A 10,486-nucleotide genomic window follows, 5' to 3' on the forward strand; every position below is an offset into this window, starting at 1 on the left:
CTGCAGGTATTCATCTTCTTGGTTCTTTCGGTAAAGTCACGTATAAGGGAAATAATAAAATAATAAAAATAAAACATAATAAAATACAATTCTCACGACGTTTCGGCCAGAACGCAAGAAGCCGTTCTCCCATCAGTCCCCGACTTACGAACACAATTCGTTCCTGTGGCCCGTTCGTAAGTCGGAGCACAATCTATTTAAAATTTAAAATTCTCACTCCCAGCACGAGGCCGACTCGTTAACATCGCGCGGAGGATCGCTGAGCTGAACAAAACAGATCAATGTGCAAGCGAGAGTTGGCGTTTTAAGTCGATGTTACAATAAAAGAGTTCGCGGAAGCTGGTGTCCGTAAGTGCGGTCGTCCGTAAGTCGGGTGTCCGTAAGTCGGGCGTTTGTAAGTCGGGTGTCCGTAAGTCGGGTGTTCGTAAGTCGAGTGCTCGTAAGTAAAGTGTTCGTAAGTCAAGGACCGAGTACCAGTCGGCCATGTTACTACGGGGTAATGAGTCATACAGGGCACGTGACGTCACCCCATACAGGGTCCACACCGCATCCCCAGCGCGTCACTCCACCTTCTCCCTACGCAAGATGGCCGCCGAGTGCCCGACGTCATGCATAATCGGGCTAAAATAAACGTTTCGAATATACAAATAACAAAGCAAGCTGGCAGTATGTTTCCCTCACATAATCCATATTTGACGCGTAATTGTGTCGATATTTATTTTTAACATCAACTTCAAACATCAAACTCTCCACCATCCTGTTGGGGAGTTGAGTGGGGGAGGTGTAATGGACGCGCTCGCGATTTTGGCGGGAAATGAGCGAGCGGCGGTGGCGGCGGCGGCAGCTTGGCGAGTGAAATGGCGGCCGCTTCGTCTTCGTCGTCGTCTTCTTCGTCTCCTCCTGAGGAGGGGAACTCAATCGCCTCACAGCAGCAGCAGAAGAAGAAGCGCAAAGTGGTCGCCTCGGGCGAGACGTTGACGTCGCTTCGCGGCTTCAAACTCGTCCGGGTCTTAAACGACAACCCGAGGCAGAAGGTCGTCTTCCTGCACGCCAAGTGGAGCGGGGAGACGAAGGTATTTTTATATTAATGTTGTTGACGTTATTGTTGTTGACGTTATTGTTGGTGACGTTATTGTTGTTGACGTTATTGTTGTTGACGTTATTGTTGGTGACGTTATTGTTGTTGACGTTATTGTTGTTGACGTTATTGTTGGTGACGTTATTGTTGGTGACGTTATTGTTGTTGACGTTATTGTTGTTGACGTTATTGTTGGTGACGTTATTGTTGTTGACGTTATTGTTGTTGACGTTATTGTTGGTGACGTTATTGTTGGTGACGTTATTGTTGTTGACGTTATTGTTGGTGACGTTATTGTTGGTGACGTTATTGTTGTTGACGTTATTGTTGTTGACGTTATTGTTGTTGACGTTATTGTTGGTGACGTTATTGTTGTTGACGTTATTGTTGTTGACGTTATTGTTGGTGACGTTATTGTTGTTGACGTTATTGTTGTTGACGTTATTGTTGGTGACGTTATTGTTGTTACTTTTGTTATTATTGTTGGCGTTATTGTTGTTGACGTTATTGTTATCGTTATTGTTCATTTTGTTATTATTGTTGACGTTATTGTTATCGTTATTGTTCATTTTGTTATTATTGTTGACGTTATTGTTATCGTTATTGTTCATTTTGTTATTATTGTTGTTGACGTTGTTGTTATAGTTATTGTTCATTTTGTTATTATTGTTGTTGACGTTATTGTTCATTTTGTTATTATTGTTGTTGACGTTATTGTTGTCGTTATTGTTCATTTTGTTATTATTGTTGTTGACGTTATTGTTGTTGACGTTATTGTTATCGTTATTGTTCATTTTGTTATTATTGTTGACGTTATTGTTATCGTTATTGTTCATTTTGTTATTATTGTTGACGTTATTGTTATCGTTATTGTTCATTTTGTTATTATTGTTGACGTTATTGTTATCGTTATTGTTCATTTTGTTATTATTGTTGTTGACGTTGTTGTTATAGTTATTGTTCATTTTGTTATTATTGTTGTTGACGTTATTGTTCATTTTGTTATTATTGTTGGTGACGTTATTGTTATCGTTATTGTTCATTTTGTTGTTATTGTTGTTGACGTTATTGTTGTCGTTATTGTTCATTTTGTTATTATTGTTGTTGACGTTATTGTTGTTGACGTTATTGTTATCGTTATTGTTCATTTTGTTGTTATTGTTGTTGACGTTGTTATCGTTATTGTTAATTTTGTTATTATTGTTGTTGGCGTTATTGTTGGTGACGTTATTGTTGTCGTGATTTCGATTTAAAGCTTTCGTGGCTGCAGGGATTCATATTCTTGTTTCTTTCGGTAAAGTCACGTAGAAGGGAAATAATAAAATAATATACATCAAAAATAATATTGTTTAATATTTATATTATTTTATTATTTCACCTGCTTGTTTTATATTTATATTATTTTATTATTTCCCTTTCATTCCGTTGTTATTGTCGTTAATTTTGTTGTTATTATTGTTATTGTTGTTATTGTCGTTATTGTCGTTACAATTAACTTAAATCGCCACCGTCAGCCGTGCTCTATCCACTGCTGGATGAAGGCCCTCACGCATCGGCCCCTCATCCCACTCAGTCGACCCGTGGCACCTGCCGGGTCTTGTAACCTCCTCCTGCCAGCGGGCGTTCGACACTTCACGTGGAAGCCTCAACGTGCACCTAGCCTGGCACAAGCGCCGTGGTGACGTCACCGCCACTAGTTGTTGTTGATCCGCCAACCCGGGACAATGACACGAGTTTTCTTTAAAGCGACGATGACGACGACGATGAATAACTTCAACTGGAATGAATAACCTCTGAACCCCATACTCTTAGTTCTTTGGGTAAAGTTACCATGTAGGTAAAACATTAAATTAAAATTAATAAAATAATAAAATCACGACGTTTCGGAGGCAACACAAGTCTCCGTCATCAGATTGGGACCGTCACAGCCAGATTTGCTGTATCAAGTGAGGCAGGGATTCCAAGATGCAAGTTCTTAAATACAAGTTAAGGGGGAGGAGAGGGGGGGAGGGGCTTATCAGAATGTGGTAGCCAATGAATGGAACGTATCGGGAGGTGGGGGCGGGGCTAACAGAGATCACGAGGTGCATGTGGGCGTGGCCATGCCTGTGCACAAGCACCTGTTGGTGCACATGATGGCAGAGAACGAAAATGCCCATGTTGTTGATACCAGTGTTGGCTGACAATAAAGAGAGAGTACTGTTAAACACTGGGGATGTTAACACTCGGTAAAGTAAAATAGTGCCTGTCAGATAAGATGGTCCAAAAATGCCTATTGCTGCTCCCGCAGGGTGACGATGGTGGTGACGATGGTGGTGACGATGGTGGTGATGGTGAGGAGGAGGAGGAGGAGGAGGCTCGTGATGCCGTCGTGATCCTGGAGAAGACTCCGTTCTGCGAGTCTCAGCTGCCCGCCCTGCTGAGTGGGGACACGGCGCTGCAGGGAGACCTCCACAACGACATCTACGGCACCTACACGGCACGGCCTCCGCCAGGGAGCAGCGGTGCGTGCACAGCCGTCGGTCACTGCAACAGCATTCGGATCAATCGTAGCAAGTAGATCAATCGGATCAATCGTAGAAAGTTGATCAATTTGATCAATCATATCAATCGGGTTAATGGTAGCAATTGTAGTCATACGATTAATCATAGCAATCGGATCAATCGCAGCAGTCTGATCAATCCTAGCAAGTTGATCAATTTGATCAATCATAGCAATTGGGTTAATGATAGCAATTGTAGAGATACGATGAATCATAGCAATTGGATCATTCAGATAAATCATAGCAATTGGATCAATCGTAGACATTGTAGCAATCGGATCAATTGTAGCAATCGGATCAATCGTAGCAATCAGATAAATCGTAGCAATTGGATCAATCGTATCAATCAGATAAATCGTAACTATTGGATCAATCGTAGCGGTCGGATCAATCGGATAAAGACACCGCTCCTTAATGTAGCAGCTCTCCTCACCTCTCCTGAGCCTTGGCTGCCGTATCTCCGCTCCCTTTCCTCGCCAGTGCCCGTCCTGTGTCTCCAGCGTCCCCTCTCCCACTCCCCCTGCCTTTTGTGCCCATGCGGTGCCGTAGCCACGGGGTTCAAGGTTTCGTAGCAATAAGAGGAACGGCACGGAAGTAAATTGTAACGACGAATCGGCTCGTTGATCCGGCGGGAGAGAATCACCGAGTCTCGCGACTGACTTTCAGGAGGGTCATGGCGGATTTTCCCCGCCGCCGATTGGCGCTGCGTCCGCGCGTGGTCCCAAGTGGGTGACGTGTGTGCCGTGTAACTCGTCTTCTATTCCGCAAATTGCGGCAACGACGACCGAACACGCCTCGGGATCTTTTCACGTCCGCTGTGAGCGAAGCAGACGGCATGGTGCCGTGTCACCCTGTCTCCGTGTCTCCATCTCCCCATGTCTCCGTGTCACCGTGTCTCCGTGTCACCGTGTCACCGTGTCTCCGTGTCACCGTGTCTCCGTGTCTCCGTGTCACCGTGTCTCCGTGTCTCCGTGTCACCGTGTCTCCGTGTCTCCGTGTCACCGTGTCTCCGTGTCTCCGTGTCACCGTGTCTCCGTGTCTCCGTGTCTCCGTGTCTCCGTGTCTCCGTGTCTCCGTGTCTCCGTGTCACCGTGTCTCCGTGTCTCCGTGTCACCGTGTCTCCGTGTCTCCGTGTCACCGTGTCTCCGTGTCACCGTGTCTCCGTGTCTCCGTGTCACCGTGTCTCCGTGTCTCCGTGTCTCCGTGTCTCCGTGTCTCCGTGTCACCGTGTCACCGTGTCTCCGTGTCTCCGTGTCTCCGTGTCTCCGTGTCTCCGTGTCACCGTGTCTCCGTGTCTCCGTGTCTCCGTGTCACCGTGTCTCCGTGTCACCGTGTCTCCGTGTCACCGTGTCTCCGTGTCACCGTGTCTCCGTGTCACCGTGTCTCCGTGTCTCCGTGTCACCGTGTCTCCGTGTCTCCGTGTCTCCGTGTCTCCGTGTCACCGTGTCTCCGTGTCACCGTGTCTCCGTGTCTCCGTGTCTCCGTGTCTCCGTGTCTCCGTGTCACCGTGTCTCCGTGTCTCCGTGTCTCCGTGTCTCCGTGTCACCGTGTCTCCGTGTCTCCGTGTCTCCGTGTCACCGTGTCTCCGTGTCTCCGTGTCACCGTGTCTCCGTGTCACCGTGTCTCCGTGTCACCGTGTCTCCGTGTCTCCGTGTCACCGTGTCTCCGTGTCTCCGTGTCTCCGTGTCTCCGTGTCTCCGTGTCACCGTGTCTCCGTGTCACCGTGTCACCGTGTCTCCGTGTCTCCGTGTCACCGTGTCTCCGTGTCATCGTGTCTCCGTGTCTCCATGTCTCCGTGTCACCGTGTCACCGTGTCTCCGTGTCTCCGTGTCACCGTGTCTCCGTGTCTCCGTGTCACCGTGTCTCCGTGTCACCGTGTCTCCGTGTCTCCGTGTCTCCATCTCTCCATCTCCCGGTGTCTCCGTGTCACCGTGTCTCCGCATAGTTGAATGCTCCTGTTGTTATCTGCTCTGGCCACTCTAATGTGTCACTTATTTTTTTATGACTCTTATCTGTGTCTCTATATCCCCATTTCTATGTATCCCTGTGTTTTGATATCCCCGTATCTCTATATCCCCGGGTCTCCATGTTGCTGTGTGTATAGTTGAAGGCGACTGTGATCGGCCCCGGCCATGCCGCTGTGTGACTTATTTCTCCGCGTCTCTAACACGTTCCTACGGAGTGGGCAGGTAGGAACTTGGTTGGACGGCGCATTCGTGCGATCCGTGTCACGCGGCGCGTCACGTGGTGCCGAGCCCGCCCTAAGCGCTCTATGAAATACAAATCGAGGGCGTGGCTATGCACGACAGACAGACAACTAATCCCTGGTGGGCAGTGTGGAGCTGCTGTTGCTACCTGTGTAGAGGAGTAAAATGGGGACGTGACGTCAGGTGTGTCGTTCAGTGCGATGACGTCACGTCTCCTAGGGAACTTAAGGGATACACCGTGACGTGAGCGGGGTCACCGTGGTAACAGGTAGAGTAAGCAGGGTGAAGAGGGAGCCAGGGGTAGAGAGAGGGATCGAGTGGCGAGTCTGGGGAGAAGCCGGTGGTAGCCGTAGAGGCGCTTCTCTCTCTCCGCTCGGTGGATTCGGCAGAGTCCCCGATCCGACACGAGAGAGAGACCGGAGCTAGCCGGCAGGGACCCGGACTCAGAGTAGGAGTCCCCCCTAGCCCCTGGGAGTTGTGTACCCTGCTGTGTAATATTGTAACAGCTTTAATAAACCCTGGCGAAAGCCCTTCACTTACCTCCGAGTACGTCCGTCGGAACTTCTCTACACCTGTATATCCCCGCGTTTCTACGTCCTGTCTCCCGCGTGTAGAGATGAAGGCCACCGTGATCTGCCCGGCCACCCCTTTGCACCTCCTCAAGTACGAGCGCCGGGAGGCGTTCCTCATCGAGGAGACCGACTCGGACTACCGCTCCACCACGCTGCCCTTCCTGCAGACCAGCAACTTCAGCCTGCAGGCACGGCCACACCTCCCACTAGCACACACACCTGTCACTAGCACACACACCTGTCACTAGCACACACACCTGTCGCTAGCACACACACCTGTCGCTAGCACGCCATCACCTCTCACTAGCACAGTGGTGCATCTGCCAGTCATCTCATGTCACCACCTGGGTCTGTCCCGTGACCTCCTGCACCTAGCCTGGCACAGTGGTGCATCTGCCAGTCATCTCATGTCACCACCTGGGTCTGTCCCGTGACCTCCTGCACCTAGCCTGGCACAGTGGTGCATCTGCCAGTCATCTCATGTCACCACCTGGGTCTGTCCCGTGACCTCCTGCACCTAGCCTGGCACAGCAGTGCATCTGCCAGTCATCTCAGTCAACTCATGTCACCTGCTGGGTCTGCCCCGTGACCTCCTGCACCTAGCCTGGCACAGTAGTGCATCTGCCAGTCAACCCATGTCACCCGCTGGGTCTGCCCCATGACCTGCCAGCAGCAAGCCTTCGACACTTCGCGTGGTCTCAAAGCGCACGTCGGCTGGCGCAAGCGGCATGGTGACGCCACCACCACCGGGTGGTGGTGACAAGTGGGTGTATAACGTGTGGTGACACAGCTCGGAGACACCAATCATTTGATCCACCTTTATTCCCGCACGCAAAGGGGGCCACCATTTATCTCTATCGCACACAACCGTCTGTTGTTGGCGGCACTATCCAGCTAGTGCAGTTGGCAGGCTGTCTAGCGGCGCCCAGCGGTGGTGAGCACGGTGGCGTGTGTGCTGCTGACGTGTGTACTGCCATACCACTTTTCGTCAGCAGCCAGCACTATTACTGTGTGATCATTGGGCGTATAACATGTTTGTGTGACCATTGGGTGTATAACGTGTGTGTGATCAGTGGGTGTATAACATGTGTATAACATGTGTGTAACATGTGTATGTGTGTGTGTGTGACCAGTGGGTGTATAACATCCTGGATAAGAAGGCAGAGGTGGAGCGGGTCGTGTTTGAAGACCCCGACCCAGAGACGGGTTTCGTGCTGCTGCCCGACCTCAAGTGGGACCAGAAGCAGGTGACTGTGGGGGGCTGGCAGAGCCCGGGGCCTAGAGCCTGGGCCTAGAGCCGGGGCCTAGAGCCGGGGCCTAGAGCCGGGGCCTAGAGCCGGGGCCTAGAGCCGGGGCCTAGAGCCGGGGCCTAGAGCCGGGGCCTAGAGCCGGGGCCTAGAGCCGGGGCCTAGAGCCGGGGCCTAGAGCCGGGGCCTAGAGCCGGGGCCTAGAGCCGGGGCCTAGAGCCGGGGCCTAGAGCCGGGGCCTAGAGCCGGGGCCTAGAGCCGGGGCCTAGAGCCGGGGCCTAGAGCCGGGGCCTAGAGCCGGGGCCTAGAGCCGGGGCCTAGAGCCGGGGCCTAGAGCCGGGGCCTAGAGCCGGGGCCTAGAGCCGGGGCCTAGAGCCGGGGCCTAGAGCCGGGGCCTAGAGCCGGGGCCTAGAGCCGGGGCCTAGAGCCGGGGCCTAGAGCCGGGGCCTAGAGCCGGGGCCTAGAGCCGGGGCCTAGAGCCGGGGCCTAGAGCCGGGGCCTAGAGCCGGGGCCTAGAGCCGGGGCCTAGAGCCGGGGCCTAGAGCCGGGGCCTAGAGCCGGGGCCTAGAGCCGGGGCCTAGAGCCGGGGCCTAGAGCCGGGGCCTAGAGCCGGGGCCTAGAGCCGGGGCCTAGAGCCGGGGCCTAGAGCCGGGGCCTAGAGCCGGGGCCTAGAGCCGGGGCCTAGAGCCGGGGCCTAGAGCCGGGGCCTAGAGCCGGGGCCTAGAGCCGGGGCCTAGAGCCGGGGCCTAGAGCCGGGGCCTAGAGCCGGGGCCTAGAGCCGGGGCCTAGAGCCGGGGCCTAGAGCCGGGGCCTAGAGCCGGGGCCTAGAGCCGGGGCCTAGAGCCGGGGCCTAGAGCCGGGGCCTAGAGCCGGGGCCTAGAGCCGGGGCCTAGAGCCGGGGCCTAGAGCCGGGGCCTAGAGCCGGGGCCTAGAGCCGGGGCCTAGAGCCGGGGCCTAGAGCCGGGGCCTAGAGCCGGGGCCTAGAGCCGGGGCCTAGAGCCGGGGCCTAGAGCCGGGGCCTAGAGCCGGGGCCTAGAGCCGGGGCCTAGAGCCGGGGCCTAGAGCCGGGGCCTAGAGCCGGGGCCTAGAGCCGGGGCCTAGAGCCGGGGCCTAGAGCCGGGGCCTAGAGCCGGGGCCTAGAGCCGGGGCCTAGAGCCGGGGCCTAGAGCCGGGGCCTAGAGCCGGGGCCTAGAGCCGGGGCCTAGAGCCGGGGCCTAGAGCCGGGGCCTAGAGCCGGGGCCTAGAGCCGGGGCCTAGAGCCGGGGCCTAGAGCCGGGGCCTAGAGCCGGGGCCTAGAGCCGGGGCCTAGAGCCGGGGCCTAGAGCCGGGGCCTAGAGCCGGGGCCTAGAGCCGGGGCCTAGAGCCGGGGCCTAGAGCCGGGGCCTAGAGCCGGGGCCTAGAGCCGGGGCCTAGAGCCGGGGCCTAGAGCCGGGGCCTAGAGCCGGGGCCTAGAGCCGGGGCCTAGAGCCGGGGCCTAGAGCCGGGGCCTAGAGCCGGGGCCTAGAGCCGGGGCCTAGAGCCGGGGCCTAGAGCCGGGGCCTAGAGCCGGGGCCTAGAGCCGGGGCCTAGAGCCGGGGCCTAGAGCCGGGGCCTAGAGCCGGGGCCTAGAGCCGGGGCCTAGAGCCTTGTTGGTGAGTGTAGACAGTGCGGGGAGTGTTGTGAGGGTAGGCAGTGTACAGTGTGGCGAGTGTAGGCAGTGGACAGTGTTGTGTGGCGAGTGTAGACTGTACAGTGTGGCGAGTGTAGACAGGGCCCAGTGCTGTGTGGTGAGTGTAGACAGTGTGGTGAGAGTAGACAGTGTAGTGTTGAAGGCATTGGTGGTGGTGGTGTTGATGCATGTTGACGACATCCATGCCTGCAGACGAATGAGCTCTACCTCATCGCCATCTGCCACAAGCAAGGGCTCAAGTCTCTGCGCGACCTCACTGGGGAGCACCTGCCCCTGCTGCAGAACATCCTCACCAAGACCCAGGTCACCCACCCACCCCACTCACCAACCCTGACACGTTACCAACCGATCCACCCACCTACCCATCCACCTCACTCACCAACCCCGACACGCACAAAGTTACCAACCTATCCACCCACCTACCTCCACCACCCAACTCACCCCCCTCCTCCCGCCACAGGCTGCTGTGCTGGATCGCTACGGCGTGGCCGCCTGCCGCCTGCGCTGCTACCTGCACTACCAGCCCTCCTACTACCACCTGCACGTGCACGTGACGCACGTGGGGGCGGAGGCCCCTGGCGGGGCGGTGGAGCGGGCCCACCTGCTGGGCGACGTGCTGCGGGCGCTGGCTGCCGACCCCCAGCACTACGCACGGCGCACACTCACCTACGCCCTGCGAGCGGGCGATGGCCTCCTGCAGGCTTTCCAGCAAGCTGGGAGAATACCACAGTGAGGGGGACACGGGGGGTAGAGATGGAGAGGGTGACACTGGCTTCTGCAGGCTGGGTACGGGTAGCCGGGTATCGGGTAGGGTACGGGCTTCAGGTACCCGGTTGCGACCTCTGCTGCAGGCCTTGCAGTGAGAATACTGTCCTGAGAATGGGGACAAGGGGGGGGGGGGGGAGGGTGGCACCACTGGCTTTGGCAGGCCTTAGAGCCAGGAGAAAGCTGTCGAGACGAGAGCCTCCTGTGTTTTAAACAGACATGGAGGTAAGACTGTGGTATAAGACAATGGCAGACGGGGCTTGTTTTGCCAAATAAAATTGTGGGTTTTCTTAACTCCTTGTGCAGTTGTTTTATGGGCTCTAAAACAGTCGCCACCAACTACTTCCACCAAAGTATTGGTGATTTCACTCAGCACTGGTGCTAGATGCCGAGCACATTCCTGCA

General features: G+C 55.1%; 1 protein-coding gene across 1 annotated transcript; it reads left to right on the plus strand.

Annotated features, from left to right (window-relative positions):
- Positions 1-771: 771 nt before the first annotated feature.
- On the plus strand, positions 772-10,375 carry DCPS (decapping enzyme, scavenger). The gene is made up of 6 exons (XM_078623207.1): positions 772-1,073; positions 3,369-3,582; positions 6,443-6,588; positions 7,534-7,647; positions 9,509-9,619; positions 9,777-10,375. Exons 1-6 carry the CDS (start codon positions 858-860, stop codon positions 10,047-10,049), a joined length of 1,074 nt encoding a protein of 357 aa, XP_078479333.1. The 5' UTR covers positions 772-857; the 3' UTR covers positions 10,050-10,375.
- Positions 10,376-10,486: the final 111 nt, after the last annotated feature.

This window comes from Lampetra planeri, unplaced genomic scaffold, assembly GCF_965212315.1.
Source record: "Lampetra planeri unplaced genomic scaffold, kcLamPlan1.2.h2 scaffold_207, whole genome shotgun sequence".
NCBI classification, from domain to species: Eukaryota; Metazoa; Chordata; class Hyperoartia; order Petromyzontiformes; family Petromyzontidae; genus Lampetra; species Lampetra planeri.